Source organism: Salmo trutta, chromosome 32 (assembly GCF_901001165.1).
Source record: "Salmo trutta chromosome 32, fSalTru1.1, whole genome shotgun sequence".
NCBI classification, from domain to species: Eukaryota; Metazoa; Chordata; class Actinopteri; order Salmoniformes; family Salmonidae; genus Salmo; species Salmo trutta.
The window spans coordinates 32,598,576-32,619,302 of record NC_042988.1 but is presented as its reverse complement, the minus strand read 5'-3'; the positions used below and the strand labels follow the sequence as shown (position 1 = coordinate 32,619,302).

At 44.5% G+C, this 20,727-nt stretch overlaps 1 protein-coding gene across 3 annotated transcripts in view; it reads left to right on the top strand.

Annotated features, from left to right (window-relative positions):
• The window catches only part of LOC115171745 (Na(+)/H(+) exchange regulatory cofactor NHE-RF2), a 60,420-nt gene that overhangs the window by 30,750 nt on the left and 8,943 nt on the right, over positions 1-20,727 (top strand). For all 3 annotated transcript variants that reach the window (XM_029728842.1, XM_029728843.1, XM_029728844.1), the window contains one exon: positions 15,470-15,688. In XM_029728842.1, the coding sequence (XP_029584702.1) occupies positions 15,470-15,688 (219 nt within the window). The remainder of the gene's footprint in view (positions 1-15,469; positions 15,689-20,727) is intronic.

The window sequence follows — 20,727 nt, the reverse complement described above, 5'->3', positions numbered from 1 at the left end:
CACAGGGGATTATTATGTAATACAGCCAGTGGGAAAAACAATTAGCTGCCTGACCTCTGTCTCTCCTTTCCTTCTTCTTCTCCTTTCTCTCTCTCTCTCGCTCTCTTTCATGATCTCTTTCTCACTCTCTTTCTCTTTCTCCCTCCCCTCAGATTGAGCAATGGGAGAACTGTGTGTGACAGACACATACACACACACATTCTCTATTTGAGGGCAGAACATCTATGCACAGAATCTCAGAGATACAGCAATTGCGCTATTTCAGACTGGCCTTACCAAACTATCCTCATTATGATGAGGCCCATGACTATAGTTACACATAATGTAATGTTAATGCATAGCCTCACAGATATGAATAGACTTTGTGTTGTGGTTCTCCTGTAATTTTCCCCTACTGTATTTATTTATTTTATTTATTTTGCTCCTTTGCACCATATTATTTATATTTTAACTTTTAACTTTCTTCAAACTACAAATCTACCATTCCAGTGTTTTTTCTTGCCATACTTTATTTACTTTGCCACCATGGCATTTTTTGCCTTTACCTCCATTATCTCACATCATTTGCTCACATTGTATATAGTCTTATTTTTTTTCTACTGCATCATTGATTGTATGTTGTTTTACTCCATGTGTAACTCTGTGTTTTTGTATGTTGTCGAACTGCTTTGCTTTATCTTGGCCAGGTCGCAATTGTAAATGAGAACTTGTTCTCAACTTGCCTACCTGGTTAAATAAAGGTGAAAAAAAATAAAAAAATACAATAAAATAAAAAAAAAATTACTTTTAACACCTAATGAGATTGGGTCTGATTTTGAAAACTCCTAACTGTTGACCTGTTGATGACCTCTTATCTGACCCTTTACCTGAAGGCCACGCCCCCAAGGTGAGACCCGGCGATGTCAGTTAAACTGGCCGTGTTGGTTACACTACTGTCACCATGACAATACCTTGTACTCATGACATCATCAATGTGCTACTGCTGAGGGCACGTTCACTCTATGATGATTTGTTTGCCATGATGTCACTAGGGGTTCTGTACTATCCTGTGCAGTTAGTGTCTTTACAGAAAATGTTACAACCCTTTCTCCAGTTTTACTAGAGTAGGAATACTTGCCATGGAAAGTGCAATGACAAGCTTGACTTTCAGGAATAATCTTAGGAAAACTCATATTACATTTTTGGTCTTTTTTTTACTCTTATGGCCTAAAGGTGAGTGTGCGAGGCGTCTGTGTGATTTATTTTAGAATGCATGGTTTTGAATTATAATGACCTAACCTAAGCCGGAAGGGCGGGTTGTCCGCTTTGATGCCTCACTCAATTACATGTCTCAATTTTTTTAACTGGAAGAGGTAGCTAGCTAAGTGTTGAAGCTTTACCATACATGGTACATTAGACCAATTCATCCACTAATGGAAACACAACATCGCTATCAGCAAAGATGATTGGAGATATGGACTATCCTGCTAGCAAACAGCCTGTCCCGTCCTTTCCACCCACCTCGCTCTGCTTGCTCAGCCCGCCCGCTTCTGGTCTGTTTTCCGCTTTAGTCGAATGTTTCCATATACAGTATGTGTGTATCACAGGTGGCTACTTAGGGGATGACGGCTCATAGTAAAACCATGTGTTTGATCTGTTCGATACCATTCCATTAATTCCGTTCCAGCCATTACTATGAGCCCGTCTTCCCCAATGAAGGTGTTTATGGTTTTCAGGACACACTGCACACACTGTAACCTTCAGGGCTCATAAGAAATGTGATCCTCTTCTCCAGAGGATATTGGGTTAGCATTAATCCCCTAATGGAAATCATACAGCTGAATACATCGATGACAACACACACACACATTAGGGATTCCCCTACTAGGTTACAGACAAAGCATCACCACACGCACGCGCGAATGCGCACACACACACACACACACACACACACACACACACACACAAACACACAGTCTTGTAAAACTAACCTTGTGGGGACACACAATTCAGTCCCATTCAATTTCCTATTTTTCCTTACACCTAACCTTAACCTTAACCCTAAAACTAACCCTAACCTTAACCCGATAACCTAACCTTAACCCTAAAACTAACCCTAGCTCCTAACCGCAAACCTAGTTCTAACACTAATTCTAACCTTAAGCCCCTAGAAATAGCATTTGACCTTGTGGGGACCAACAAACTGTCCCCAGTTGGTCAAAGTTGTTTACTATTCTTGTGGGGACTTCTGGTCCTTCTTCTGGTCCCCACAAGTATAGTTAAACACGTCCACACACACACACACACACACACACTTATGATACACCACATTCACACACACAGTAACACACACACACTGGCTGGCACAGTCCTGAGTAGTGGTACTAGACAGAGTCAATGATCCTTGGTAGTGACGGGGTTAACAGTGGTCATGATCCAACTATCCCAGCAGTCTCTTAGTGAATAATTCAACAACAGCACCGATCTAATTTCATCAACCACACACACACACACACATACACACACGTACACAGCCAGTGGTCACATTTGAGAAAACACACACACACACATTGACACATGCTCCATCATAATCTTACTCACACACACCACATACTGTACACACACACCAGACACACACACACCACATACTGTACACACACACACCAGACACACACACACCACATACTGTACAGACACACACACCACATACTGTACACACACACACCATACAGACACACACCACATACTGTACACACACACCATACAGACACACACCACATACTGTACACACACACACACCATACAGACGCACACCACATACTGTACACACACACCATACAGACACACACCACATACTGTACACACACACACACCATACAGACGCACACCACATACTGTACACACACACACACCATACAGACACACACCACATACTGTACACACACACCATACAGACACACACCACATACTGTACACACACCGTACAGACACACACCACATACTGTACACACACACCATACAGACACACACCACATACTGTACACACACCGTACAGACACACACCACATACTGTACACACACACCGTACAGACACACACCACATACTGTACACACACACCATACACACACACACCACATACTGTACACACACACACCATACACACACACACCACATACTGTACACACACACACCATACACACACACACCACATACTGTACACACACACACCATACAGACACACACCACATACTGTACAGACACACACACACCACATACTGTAGACACACCGTACAGACACACACCACATACTGTACAGACACACACACACCACATACTGTACACACACACACCGTACAGACACACACCACATACTGTACAGACACACACACACCACATACTGTACACACACACACCATACAGACACACACCACATACTGTACACACACACACCATACAGACACACACCACATACTGTACACACACACCATACAGACACACACCACATACTGTACACACACACACACCATACAGACACACACCACATACTGTACACACACACCATACAGACACACACCACATACTGTACACACACACACCATACAGACACACACCACATACTGTACACACACACACCATACAGACACACACCACATACTGTACAGACACACACACACCACATACTGTAGACACACCGTACAGACACACACCACATACTGTACACACACACACCATACAGACACACACCACATACTGTACACACACACCATACAGACACACACCACATACTGTACACACACACACCATACAGACACACACCACATACTGTACAGACACACACACACCACATACTGTACACACACACCATACACACACACACCACATACTGTACACACACACACCATACACACACACACCACATACTGTACACACACACACCATACACACACACACCACATACTGTACACACACACACCATACACACACACACCACATACTGTACACACACACACCATACAGACACACACCACATACTGTACAGACACACACACACCACATACTGTAGACACACCGTACAGACACACACCACATACTGTACAGACACACACACCACATACTGTACACACACACACCGTACAGACACACACCACATACTGTACAGACACACACACACCACATACTGTACACACACACACCATACAGACACACACCACATACTGTACACACACACACCATACAGACACACACCACATACTGTACACACACACCATACAGACACACACCACATACTGTACACACACACACACCATACAGACACACACCACATACTGTACACACCACATACTGTACACACACACCATACAGACACACACCACATACTGTACACACACACACACCATACAGACACACACCACATACTGTACAGACACACACACACCACATACTGTAGACACACCGTACAGACACACACCACATACTGTACACACACACACCATACAGACACACACCACATACTGTACACACACACCATACAGACACACACCACATACTGTACACACACACACCATACAGACACACACCACATACTGTACAGACACACACACACCACATACTGTACACACACACACCGTACAGACACACACCACATACTGTACAGACACACACACACCACATACTGTACACACACACACCATACAGACACACACCACATACTGTACAGACACACACCATACAGACACACACCACATACTGTACAGACACACACACACCACATACTGTACAGACACACCGTACAGACACACACCACATACTGTACAAACACACACACACCACATACTGTACAGACACACACCATACAGATACACACCACATACTGTACACACACACACCATACAGACACACACCACATACTGTACAGACACACACACACCACATACTGTACACACACACACCATACAGACACACACCACATACTGTACACACACACACCATACAGACACACACCACATACTGTACAGACACACACACACCACATACTGTACACACACACACCATACAGACACACACCACATACTGTACAGACACACACACACCACATACTGTAGACACACCGTACAGACACACACCACATACTGTAGACACACCGTACAGACACACACCACATACTGTACAAACACACACACACCACATACTGTACAGACACACACCATACAGACACACACCACATACTGTACACACACACACCATACAGACACACACCACATACTGTACACACACACACCATACAGACACACACCACATACTGTACAGACACACACACACACCACATACTGTAGACACACCGTACAGACACACACCACATACTGTACAAACACACACACACCACATACTGTACAGACACACACACACCACATACTGTAGACACACCGTACAGACACACACCACATACTGTACAAACACACACACACCACATACTGTACACACACACACACGGTACAGACACACACCACATACTGTACACACACACACCGTACAGATACACACCACATACTGTACAGGCACACACACACACCACATACTGTACAGACACACACCACATACTGTACACACACACACCGTACAGACACACACCACATACTGTACACACACACACCGTACAGATACACCACATACTGTACAGACACACACACACACACCACATACTGTACACACACACACACCGTACAGACACACACCACATACTGTACACACACACACCATACAGATACACACCACATACTGTACAGACACACACACACACCACATACTGTACACACACACACACCGTACAGACACACACCACATACTGTACACACACACACACCGTACAGACACACACCACATACTGTACACACACACACCGTACAGATACACACCACATACTGTACAGACACACACACACCACATACTGTACACACACACACCGTACAGACACACACCACATACTGTACACACACACCATACAGATACACACCACATACTGTACAGACACACACACACACCACATACTGTACACACACACACCGTACAGACACACACCACATACTGTACACACACACACCGTACAGACACACACCACATACTGTACACACACACACCGTACAGACACACACCACATACTGTACACACACACACCGTACAGATACACCACATACTGTACAGACACACACACACACCACATACTGTACACACACACACACCGTACAGACACACACCACATACTGTACACACACACACCATACAGATACACACCACATACTGTACAGACACACACACACACCACATACTGTACACACACACACACCGTACAGACACACACCACATACTGTACACACACACACACCGTACAGACACACACCACATACTGTACACACACACACCGTACAGATACACACCACATACTGTACAGACACACACACACCACATACTGTACACACACACACCGTACAGACACACACCACATACTGTACACACACACACCATACAGATACACACCACATACTGTACAGACACACACACACACCACATACTGTACACACACACACCGTACAGACACACACCACATACTGTACACACACACACCGTACAGACACACACCACATACTGTACACACACACACCGTACAGATACACACCACATACTGTACAGACACACACACACCACATACTGTACACACACACACCGTACAGACACACACCACATACTGTACACACACACACCGTACAGATACACACCACATACTGTACAGACACACACACACCACATACTGTACACACACACACCGTACAGACACACACCACATACTGTACACACACACACACCGTACAGACACACACCACATACTGTACAGACACACACTCAGGGCAGGTTGACGTTTATTGGGATGAGTCTTGTCCTTGAGGCAGGACTGGGGGCACACGCCCTCATACAAACAGAGACACACACATCACATAAATACACAGACAGACAGACAGACAGACAGACAGACAGACAGACAGACAGACAGACAGACAGACAGACAGACAGACAGACAGACAGACAGGAAATGGAAGGAATGCATGTCGTGGCACTATGTTCATTGATAGATCATCCACTGCATGTCAACAGGGCACTGCTCTGGGGCTGTGTTACTGAATGTGGTGTCAGTGTGGAGGGGCCAAAGGGACTGGAGACTGGGGAGGCTGGGTGGGTCAGTGTGGAGGGGTAAAGGGACTGGAGACTGGAGAGGCTGGGTGGGTCAGTGTGGAGGGGTAAAGGGACTGGAGACTGGGGAGGCTGGGTGGGTCAGTGTGGAGGGGTAAAGGGACTGGAGACTGGGGAGGCTGGGTGGGTCAGTGTGGAGGGGTAAAGGGACTGGAGACTGAGGAGGCTGGGTGGGTCAGTGTGGAGGGGTAAAGGGACTGGAGACTGGAGAGGCTGGGTGGTTCAGTGTGGAGGGGTAAAGGGACTGGAGACTGGGGAGGCTGGGTGGGTCAGTGTGGAGGGGTAAAGGGACTGGAGACTGGAGAGGCTGGGTGGGTCAGTGTGGAGGGGTAAAGGGACTGGAGACTGGAGAGGCTGGGTGGGTCAGTGTGGAGGGGTAAAGGGACTGGAGACTGGGGAGGCTGGGTGGGTCAGTGTGGAGGGGTAAAGGGACTGGAGACTGGAGAGGCTGGGTGGGTCAGTGTGGAGGGGTAAAGGGACTGGAGACTGGAGAGGCTGGGTGGGTCAGTGTGGAGGCGTAAAGGGACTGGAGACTGGGGAGGCTGGGTGGGTCAGTGTGGAGGGGTAAAGGGACTGGAGACTGGAGAGGCTGGGTGGGTCAGTGTGGAGGGGTAAAGGGACTGGAGACTGGAGAGGCTGGGTGGGTCAGTGTGGAGGGGTAAAGGGACTGGAGACTGGAGAGGCTGGGTGGGTCAGTGTGGAGGGGTAAAGGGACTGGAGACTGGAGAGGCTGAGTGGGTCAGTGTGGAGGGGTAAAGGGACTGGAGACTGGAGAGGCTGGGTGGGTCAGTGTGGAGGGGTAAAGGGACTGGAGACTGGGGAGGCTGGGTGGGTCAGTGTGGAGGGGTAAAGGGACTGGAGACTGGGGAGGCTGGGTGGGTCAGTGTGGAGGGGTAAAGGGACTGGAGACTGGAGAGGCTGGGTGGGTCAGTGTGGAGGGGTAAAGGGACTGGAGACTGGAGAGGCTGGGTGGGTCAGTGTGGAGGGGTAAAGGGACTGGAGACTGGAGAGGCTGGGTGGGTCAGTGTGGAGGGGTAAAGGGACTGGAGACTGGGGAGGCTGGGTGGGTCAGTGTGGAGGGGTAAAGGGACTGGAGACTGGAGAGGCTGGGTGGTTCAGTGTGGAGGGGTAAAGGGACTGGAGACTGGAGAGGCTGGGTGTGTCAGTGTGGAGGGGTAAAGGGACTGGAGACTGGGGAGGGACTGGTGAGTGAAGGGAGTGGATGAGAGCATAGAATTATCATCTCAATAGTGATTGTATGTCTATGGGTGAAAGAGACCAGACAGTAGGTAATAGAAGCAGGCGTCAGGAGTTTTTCCCTATGAGTTCTAATACCAGGACCTACTTCTATATATTCTAATACCAGGACCTAGTTCTATCATAATACCAGGGCCTAGTTATATTATAATACCAGGACCTAGTTCTATCATAATACCAGGGGCTAGGTCTATTCTAATACCAGGACCTACTTCTATCCTAATACCAGGGCCTAGTTATATTATAATACCAGGACCTAGTTCTATCATAATACCAGGACCTACTTATTTCTATTCTAATACCAGGACCTACTTCTATCCTAATACCAGGGCCTAGTTATATTATAATACCAGGACCTAGTTCTATCATAATACCAGGACCTACTTCTTTCTATTCTAATACCAGGACCTACTTCTATCCTAATACCAGGGCCTAGTTATATTATAATACCAGGACCTACTTCTATTCTAATACCAGGGGCTAGGTCTATTCTAATACCAGGGCCTATTTCTATTCTAATACCAGGACCTAGTTCTATTCTAATACCAGGACCTAGTTCTATCCTAATACCAGGGGCAAGTTCTATTCTAATACCAGGGCCTAGTTCTATTCTAATACCAGGACCTAGTTCTATTCTAATACCAGGACCTAGGTCTATTCTAATACCAGAACCAAGTTCTATTCTAATACCAGGGGCTAGGTCTATTCTAATACCAGGACCTAGTTCTATTCTAATACCAGGACCTAGTTATATTCTAATACCAGGACCTAGTTCTATTCTAATACCAGGGCCTAGTTCTATTCTAATACCAGGGCCTAGGTCTATTCTAATACCAGGGGCTAGTTCTATCCTAAATCAGGGCCTTGAGTTCTTCCTGGTCAGGTCATGTGGTCAGGTAAAAGTCCTGACCCTACTTACAGTGCATACTGTTTCCTGACAATGTGACTTGACCAGGAAAAGCCCTGCACTCAGCCTGACTATGTTGTATGGATATCATGAAGGTGGAAAACATTCTGTTTGGATTTTCCTTTAGGAATCATTAGGATTTATGCCTGTTACTTTCCAATGGCCATGTTCAGAACAGAACAGAAACGTAGCTCACACATATTGGAATGGGAGTGGAGAATGTTATTCTGTACAGAGTTCCTAAACAGAACACTCGATTTTCCAAAACAAGGATGGAGTTCTCACCTTGAAGTGATTTCATGATTATAGGCTTGTTTGCTCACTGAAGGGAAAAACAAAAGCTCGATTTTGTTCTGTTTCTCATCAAAATATCTAAAAGCCACTGACCCATTAGAGAGAAAATCAAAGAACCCCCCCCCCCCAAAAAAAAGTATAATTCTAACATGGATCAATCCAAGTCTTTTCTACAGTGATAGCGTTGGAATAGTCCATTTTCCCTCATAAATAGGGGTGGAGGTTGAAAACTGCCTAACCCCACCTGAAAAATAACAAATCTAGTTGGAAATGAAACTACCTCATGTACACTGGCTTTATATCCATCCAGAATTCCAGATATCATCATTAACCTAGATAGGAAATACCTCTTATTCTTGTTCCCAGTTGGCTCCAAAACTCCCACGCTGTTGCCAAGTGGAGTTGGAGGAGTGAAGCCTGGAGGGCGGCCATATTTGGCAGTGTTGTGATTTATATTCTCTATCTCTGCTGGCTGTCAGCTCAACTAACCAGTCCCTCCACACCCGTCACAGGTGTGAGAGTGACTATAACTGAAAGATGTTGTAACACCAAGCTCAGTGCAGTACACCACATGTAACAACCACTTCTTTAATGTTTGTATAAGGTATGCGCATACATCGTCTCTAAATGATCATGTCATAACATACATCGTCTCATAATGATCGTGTCATAACATACATCGTCTCATAATGATCGTGTCATAACATACATGTCTCATAATGATCGTGTCATAACATACATCGTCTCATAATGATCGTGTCATAACATACATCGTCTCATAATGATCGTGTCATAACATACATCGTCTCATAATGATCGTGTCATAACATACATCGTCTCATAATGATCGTGTCATAACATACATCGTCTCATAATGATCGTGTCATAACATACATGTCTCATAATGATCGTGTCATAACATACATCGTCTCATAATGATCGTGTCATAACATACATCGTCTCATAATGATCGTGTCATAACATCGTCTCATAATAATCGTGTCATAACATCGTCTCATAATAATCGTGTCATAACATCGTCTCATAATGATCGTGTCATAACATCGTCTCATAATGATCGTGTCATAACATCGTCTCATAATAATCGTGTCATAACATCGTCTCATAATAATCGTGTCATAACATCGTCTCATAATAATCGTGTCATAACATACATTGTCTCATAATGATTGTGTCATAACATACATCGTCTCATAATGATCGTGTCATAACATCGTCTCATAATAATCGTGTCATAACATACATCGTCTCATAATGATCGTGTCATAACATACATCGTCTCATAATGTATGTGTCATAACATACATCGTCTCATAATAATCGTGTCATAACATACATCGTCTCATAATGATCGTGTCATAACATCGTCTCATAATAATCGTGTCATAACATCGTCTCATAATAATCGTGTCATAACATACATTGTCTCATAATGATCGTGTCATAACATCGTCTCATAATGATCGTGTCATAACATCGTCTCATAATAATCGTGTCATAACATACATTGTCTCATAATGATCGTGTCATAACATCGTCTCATAATAATCGTGTCATAACATACATTGTCTCATAATGATCGTGTCATAACATCGTCTCATAATGATCGTGTCATAACATTGTCTCATAATAATCGTGTCATAACATCGTCTCATAATAATCGTGTCATAACATACATTGTCTCATAATGATCGTGTCATAACATCGTCTCATAATAATCGTGTCATAACATCGTCTCATAATGATCGTGTCATAACATACATGTCTCATAATGATCGTGTCATAACATACATCGTCTCATAATGATCGTGTCATAACATCGTCTCATAATAATCGTGTCATAACATACATTGTCTCATAATGATCGTGTCATAGCATACATGTCTCATAATGATCGTGTCATAACATACATCGTCTCATAATGATCGTGTCATAACATACATCGTCTCATAATGTATGTGTCATAACATACATTGTCTCATAATGATCGTGTCATAACATCGTCTCATAATGATCGTGTCATAACATACATCGTCTCATAATGATCGTGTCATAACATCGTCTCATAATGATCGTGTCATAACATACATCGTCTCATAATGATCGTGTCATAACATACATCGTCTCATAATGATCGTGTCATAACATCGTCTCATAATGATCGTGTCATAACATCGTCTCATAATGATCGTGTCATAACATACATCGTCTCATAATGATCGTGTCATAACATCGTCTCATAATGATCGTGTCATAACATACATCGTCTCATAATGATCGTGTCATAACATCGTCTCATAATAATCGTGTCATAACATCGTCTCATAATGATCGTGTCATAACATACATCGTCTCATAATGATCGTGTCATAACATACATCGTCTCATAATGATCGTGTCATAACATACATCGTCTCATAATAATCGTGTCATAACATCGTCTCATAATGATCGTGTCATAACATACATCGTCTCATAATGATCGTGTCATAACATACATCGTCTCATAATGATCGTGTCATAACATCGTCTCATAATAATCGTGTCATAACATACATCGTCTCATAATGATCGTGTCATAACATACATCGTCTCATAATGATCGTGTCATAACATCGTCTCATAATGATCGTGTCATAACATACATCGTCTCATAATGATCGTGTCATAACATCGTCTCATAATGATCGTGTCATAACATACATCGTCTCATAATGATCGTGTCATAACATCGTCTCATAATGATCGTGTCATAACATACATCGTCTCATAATGATCGTGTCTTAACATTGATTATTTTCCTTTGTTTAGTTCTCCTCTGTTTTTTCTCCATTCATTTAATATATGTTATCTTGCCCTTCAGAAACAGGAGAAAACAATCACATGAACGACTGTTGGTGTACTGACATTTGATCATTGCCATCTGGCTTGCAGAAATAGAGAAATCCCATTTAGATATACAGTATTGTCAGAGTTGTTATGACCACTTGGCTTGGACAGATCCTCAGAAGCCTTCTCATAACTTCCAAGTCCCTTCTTGTTAACTGATGCATTGTTTTTCCTCCAAGCCTTAACCAATCACCACTCTTTAATAAGACATCTCCCGTTTCGCTGCACCTCAGCCTAGATTGGCCCTCACAGATGGTGCTGGCTAAGGTAGAGCGAAGGGGGCCTTTGGCATAGAAAGAGGAAAACACACACACGTACAGAGGGACGATGACATGGGCCACCCTCCAGGGGGTGATTAGTGCTGTGTGGACGGGCATCTAGAGGCAGTCAGAGGTTGGCTTGGCAGGGACGGCAGGGCTGTTCACACTGTTTATCTTACTCTCAGACCTTCCTCACTCACTCACTCTCTCTCTCTGTTTCAACTCTCTCGTTTCTTCTTTCTCTTTCATACATACACACAACCTCTCTTTCTCTTTCATCTCCTCAACTTTTTCTCTTCATCTCTCTCTATACGTCTCTCCCTCTTTCTTCTCTCTTTATTTCCTCTCTTTCTCTCAATCTCGCTTTCCCCCTCCATCCCTCCCTCCTCTATCTCTCTCTATGTGGATCCAGGACAGATCCCAGGGCTCTAATAGCTAGGTGACCTCTCTCTATTAAGCCCCACCCCTTCCTTCTGTTCTTGCGGTCACTTCCTGCTTCTCCTCCAATAAGAATTAATTTGAATGAAATAAGTCTGAATCATTCCATTGTACTCCACACCAGGCCTGGATGACTTTCTTAGGGCATCCTTCCCGGAACGCTGTTGGTTTAAGCAATTTTATGGAATTCTGTCCATGAAATGGGCCATGTTTTATATTTTGGTGTTGAGGAGAGAGAGAGAGATTTAATAAGTATTAAAACAGATTTTCCCTTAGATATCTACCTCGTAATACTTCTAAAAGTGACATCCATACATCTGCATACTCCTTCCATCCCACACCCATCCCTCCCTCCTTCTCTCCTTCTATGCCCAGCGAATGGACGACTTTTGTTGTTGTCCCTCCATGTGAGCCAACATAATGCACCACACCCTGTGTGTCTGTCTGCTAAAAATACCTTGGCAGGACTGGATGTATTGTCTGATGACAGGCGATGTATAATGCAGATATTGTGTGATAGTACACACACACACACACACACACTGATAGCGTGTGTCAGGTATGCGTTCTGCATTGGGTGTTTGAGGTATAGGGTCCCTTATGGGGGTTAGCCCAGACCCCCTACACCCCCTTTACCACTCCCTAACAACTCTTTATCACCCCACAGTGGAGGTGAGGTTACACTATGTCATTAATAACACTGACACCAGTGACACGTATTGTTGGTGAATGAACCTAGATGCTCATTGTGACCTTTTACACAGATACTCAACATTTACTGTGATACCCATGTACAGTGTAGTCTACACTCTTAGAATAAAAGGTGCAATCTAGAACCTATAAGGGTTCTTCAGCTGTTTCCATAGGATAACCTTTTTTTGTTCCAGGTAGAACCGTTTTAGTTCCAGGTAGAACCCTTTGGGGTTTCATGTAGAACCCTACCTGGAACCAAAAAGGCTTTTCCTGGAACCAAAAATGGTTATCCTATGGGGACAGCTAAAGAAGCTGTTTGAAACCCTTTTATCTAAGATTGCATATCACTTTCCTGATAATCAGTTGTTATGTGTGGTTGTGGTTGAGGTGAGTGTTATGATGTGGTGTTGGGATGAGTTAGTCTTATACAAGGTGAAGGTCTTTGAGTTGGAGATTGTCTATGTTTTGGCCAGGTATGGTTTCCAATCAGAGGCAGCAGCCTATCGTTGTCTCTGATTGGGAACCATACTTAGGCAGCCTTTTCCCACCTGAAGTTGTGGGATGTTATTTTTGTACCGCTCGTTATAGCCTGCAAGACGTGACGGTCGTTTGTCATTGTTTATTCTTTTGTTTCAGTGTTCTGATTTAAAATAAATTCAAGATGAACACTCACCACGCTGCACCTTGGTCTACTCCTTTGGACGATCGTTACACTCAGTATAGAGAACCTGCTGAATGTTTTTTCTACTGATAGGCTATCAGTGTTAAGGAGATGCAGGCCTACATATGAACATTCCTGTGGTGTAATAACTATTTTATTTCTTTGACAGTCATCTTACTGTAATAACATCAGAATGATCTGTCACAGAGGATTTCTCTCTCTGCTCATATGGTCTTAGTGCATGTGCTGGTGTTGTACATAATATGTGTAGGTATCGTCAATCTGTTCTGCTTCTCTGACTCAAGTTAAACAGGATATACAGTAGATAGGTAGGGGTGGTATCGTCAATCTGTTCTGCTTCTCTGACTCAAGTTAAACAGGATATACAGTAGATAGGTAGGGGTGGTATCGTCAATCTGTTCTGCTTCTCTGACTCAAGTTAAACAGGATATACAGTAGATAGGTAGGGGTGGTATCGTCAATCTGTTCTGCTTCTCTGACTCAAGTTAAACAGGATATACAGTAGATAGGTAGGGGTGGTATCGTCAATCTGTTCTGCTTCTCTGACTCAAGTTAAACAGGATATACAGTAGATAGATAGGGGTTGGGATCAAGCAGAAGACACATTTCATTTCCCTGTGATAATGGACAACAAATTAAACACATTAGTGGTGTTTGTTTGGTAGAGAACACAAACAAGCAATAAAGACTATTGGAGGGATCCAAACTTCTTTCTGCACTTAAATTTGACAAGACTTCTTTGAGTACTCAGTAGTGTATATGACTAGACTGTAGATTATATTGTGTATCTTTCTCTCTGTTCACTACAGGAGGCTCTGGCCCATGTTAATGCCCATACCCAGGTGGCGCGGCCACCAGTGGACCCATCGGAGCTGTTCCCCAGGCTGTGCCACCTGGTGCGGGCCGAGACTGGCTACGGCTTCAACCTGCACAGTGAGAAGTCCCGGCCGGGCCAGTACATCCGCTCCCTGGACCCTGGGTCTCCAGCTGACCACGCCGGGCTCAGACCACAGGACAGACTCATAGAGGTGAGGAGAGAGGGGATGGGTGGAGGAGGGGAGAGGAGAGGGGGATGGGTGGAGGAGGGGAGAGGAGAGGGGGATGGGTGGAGGGGGGAAGGATGGGTGTTGAAAGAGGGCAAGTGGTTAGAGACTAAAGAAGGGTGGGGGACTGTGGAGCTCCATGAAGGTGTTTATTTTTCATGAAGGTGAGGAGGATAGGTTTGTGAGGAGGAGGCTGGGAAGAAGGGCTAGTCCAGGAAGAGGATAGAGCTGCAGGGGATTGGTGGGAGAGGGAGGAGGGAGTCTGATGTCTTAATAATCATGGAACTATGGACCAGTAGAGGCTTGGTTTGTAAACTTTAGACAAGCGGTGAGAGAGAAGGAGACAGACTCCAATCAGCTAGTTTACAATGGTCCTAATGAGACCCTAATGAGGTGGGCTTTGAGAAATGGGGTTGGAACACCCTAATTACGGGGGTTTATAGAACATGTCAGAGAGAGAGAGGGAGTGGGGTGATTGAACATGTGTCTGAGATAAGGGATACAGAGTGAGGCCCCAAGAGGCCTTTTACTCCCCTATGTACATGCAAATGGGTGTGTGCTTGCTTGTGAATGTTTGGGTTTGTGCTTATCAGTGTGTGTGTGTACACAGGTGTGACCTGGTGTGGCAGCAGTCTCAATGCTCATCCTTCATGCGTGTGCAGGGCCACACGTGCCTGGTTTAACCCCTCTAACGATACCACTGCTACAACACGGCCTGGACCCCGGCCTCATCTCTCACATGTTTTAGTTGAGATTAAGGAGGACAGGCTGATAGTGGGGAGAGGATGTTCATCAGTCTGAAAGCAGGATACAGACGGGAGAGAAACATATGAGGCATGAATGTGTGGGAGAAAGAAGGGGGGGGATAGCAGAGGGTCAGAGATAGAGGGATAGAAGGAGACAGACAGGGGAGAAGCAGACGTGTGGAACATACTGATCCTGCTCACCATACACCCTCTCAATCAGACCCCCAGACACATTCCCATGAGCCCTGACCCCAGAGCAGTACATCAGGGCCTAACAGGGCCACACAATGCCAAAACAGGGTAAAACAGGGTCAAATACAGGGTCAGACAGGACGTTAAATACACCGCATCAAAAACACAGGGTCAAATGAAAGTCACACAGAGCCAAACAGAATCTAGCTTAGTTTAACTAAACCTAACCTGGCTCGTAGCATTACCATGACGTTACCATAGCGTTGTGGTGAAAACACAAGGCTGGAAACAGTATAAACAAACCGTAATATGGCAGGCAGAGCAGTTGCATACAGTAGACCCCAACAGGGTCAAAGAGAGACACACACACACACGCACAGCTATACCATTCCAGTCCTGCTCATACAGTATGAGTAACACGGACAGCAATACCATTCCAGTCCTGCTCATACAGTATGAGTAACACGGACGGCTATACCATTCCAGTCCTGCTCATACAGTATGAGTAACACGGACAGCTATACCATTCCAGTCCTGCTCATACAGTATGAGTAACACGGACGGCTGCACACACACTGGCACTAGAGGGAGGAGTTGCTTTCAATGCTTTGATGTCCCTCTGTCTGTCCAGCAACAGGAAACAGTGAGAGTGAACTGTAGCTATGGGAGTTAGCTTCCTGTGTCTGTTAGATGACAATAACAGGCCAGGTCACTCCCTGTCCATGTGCTCTAAGGTCCATAAATAGGTTTTATCATGTTTATATAGAGACTAAAGAGTCCCTGCCCTGAATCTGAAGACACACATCCAGAGAGAGAGACAGAGAGGCCTAGATCTTCTGCACAGATTCTGTCAGACCTGGGCCCTGACAGTAAATCTCAGTAAGACAAAAATAATGGTGTTCCAAAAAAGGTTCAGTTCCCAATAAAGCCTTTTAAATTGAAATGTAATTGACAGAGATACCCTGAACCTGAACCTGAATACACACACGCCCAGGGAGACAGAGATACCCTGAACCTGAACCTGAATACACACGCCCAGGGAGACAGAGACGGATGACTACACAGGACAGTAAATACAATGGGCTCCATTGGGTTAATACAGGGTATAGTTCAATGCAGTACTGTAGGACATTCCACTGACTCCCCTCCCCACTGCTTAGATACTGTAAACACTCAGAGAGCCCATATACTTGAGACAATACAGTACTGTTTGTCTCTACTGTGCTCTTCAATTCATAACAATAGAATCTCATTCTACGTCTATGCATTACCTTCCACAATATGTCTGCAAAGCAGCATTCAGCAACCATCTGTGACATTCCACCACATCATATTCAAAAAGGTATTTGTAGATCAAGAGCCTGTATTGGTGTCGTCTTCTGAACACAACACAGTTAAAAGCCTTGGCCTTCTCCCTTCCTGTATGAATGGGGCTCAACAGCATCAGCTGTGTTTTGACAGGACCAAGTGAAAGGGATTTCTAATGAACACAGTCTGGGTGTATAGTTTCAGCTCAGAGTGGTTCATTTATAGTCATTGAAACCCTGTCTGTGTTGGCTAGATTAGCGCTAAGTGAAGTTACTCCCTACCCACTGATTCAGGGTCCCTATAATCAGTGGTGGAAAAAGTACCCAATTGTCATACTTGAGTAAAATTAAAGATAACTTGATAGAAAATAACTCATGTAAAAGTGAAAGTCGGCCAGTAAAATACCTGAGTCAAAGTAAAAAACGATTTGGTTTTAAATATACTTAAGTATCAAAAGTAAAAGTATAAATAATTTCACATTCCTTATATTAAGCAAACCAGATGGCACAAGTTTCTTGTTTTTAAATGTACGGATAACCAGGGGTACACTCCAACACTCAGACATCATTTACAAACGAAGCATGTGTGTTTAGTGAGTCCGCCAGATCAGAGGCAGTAGGGATGTTTTCTTGATAAGTGCGTGAATTGGACCATTTTCCTTTCCTGCTAAGCATTCAAAAATGTAATGACTACTTTTGGGTGTCAGAGAAAATGTATTAAGTAAAAAGTACATCATTTTCTTTAGGAATACAGTGGAGGAAAATTAAAAGTTGGCAAAAATATAAATAGTAAAGTACAGATACCCCAAAAAACTACTTAAGTAGTACTTTAAAGTATTTTTACTTAAGTACACTATATACAAAAGTATGTGGACTCTTCAAATTAGTGGATTTGGCTATTTTAGCCACACCCGTTGCTGACAGGTGTATAAAATCGAGCACACAGCCATGCAATCTCCCTAGACAAACATTGGCAGTAGATTGGCCTTATCAGAGAGCTCAGTGACCTTCAACGTGGCAGCATCATAGGATGCCACCTTTCCAACAAGTCAGTTCGTCAAATTTCTGCCCTGCTAGAGCTGCCCCAGTCAACTGTAAGTGCTGTTATTGTGAAGTGGAAACGTTTAGGAGCAACAACAGCTCAGCCACGAAGTGGTATGTCACATAAGCTCACAGAACGGGACCGCCGAGTGCTGAAGTGTGTGGTGCGTAAAAATCATTTATCATCAGTTGCAACACTCACTACCGAGTTCCAAACTGCCTCTGGAAGCAACATCAGCACAAGAACTGTTCGTCGGGAGCTTCATAAAAATAGGTTTCCATGGCCGAGCAGCCGCACACAAGCCTAAGATCACCATGCGCAATGCTAAGTGTCAGCTGGAGTGGTGTAAAGCTCGCCACCATTGGACTCTGGAGCAGTGGAAACGCGTTCTCTGGAGTGATGAATCACGCTTCACCATCTGGCAGTCTGATGGATGAATCTGGGTATGGCAGATGACAGGAATACACTACCTGCCCCAATGCATAGTGCCAACTGTAAAGTTTGGTGGAGGGGGAATAATGGTCTGGGGCTGTTTTTCATGGTTCGGGCTACAGGCCCCTTATTCTAGACGATTCTGGGCTTCCAACTTTGTGGCAACAGTTTGGGGAAGGCCCTTTCCTGTTTCCCAGTGCACAAAGCGAGGTCCATACAGAAATGGTTTGTCAAGATCAGTGTGGAAGAACTTGACTGGCCTCTACAGAACCCTGACCTCAACCCCATCGAACACCTTTGGGATGAATTGGAGTGCCGACTGCGAGCCAGGCCTAATTGCCCAACATCAGTGTGCAACCTCACTAATGCTCTTGTGGCTGAATGGAAGCAAGTCCCCGCAGCAATGTTCCAACATCTAGTGGAAAGCCTTTCCAGAAGAGGCTGTTATAGCAGCAAAGGGGGGGACCAACTCCATATTAATGCCCATGATTTTGGAATGAGATATTCAATGAGCAGGTGTCCACATACTTTTGGTAATGTAGAGTACTTTACATCACTGCCTATAAACATTTAGGTTAGGATCAAGAGTAGGCTGATCTGGTCCTAGATCTGGGGTTAAGGGTTAAGGACTACTTTTACCTTATGCGCTTAGAGCAGTTTCCCCTATACAGTCAGTGTCAGTAAACTGTAGTCAGTGAAGCCCTGTCACTCAGTCATTGGTTTTAATGCTCTGTCTCTTCGTTGTAGCTGGATTAGTGCTAAGTGGCTAGGTCACTGTACCTGCTGAAACTGCAGGCAGAGCCCTGGGGGTTTGGCCTCGGTAACCCCAGGCAGGTGTGTGGGCTCAGCGGTTGACTAGAGGATGATTATGTGTGTGTTATTCTCTGTGGCTAATGGAGGATGTCCTGACCAAGCAACTGTGTGGCACGGTTCACTGCTTGGTCCATCTGTCAGCAGCTCGTTAGCAAGGTGAAAACCCATTCTCACTCACTCACACACACACACACACACACACACACACACACACACACACACACACACACACACACACACACACACACACACACACATACACATACACATTCCAGGGTGTACAACCTAAGCAAACACTGACGATTATGATAGTACCTTGAAAACGACTGCTCTGTAAAGCATTCGAACAGCACTGTATTCCAATGAAAAACAGGTTTGGCACACTAGCACTACACTGACTGTTGTATTGTGTGGGAGTCGCCTAATGAACAAGGGCCCTATTAATTAGCTTGAGTGGGCTGGATTGTTTTGTTGGATTGTGAAGGATTGCTG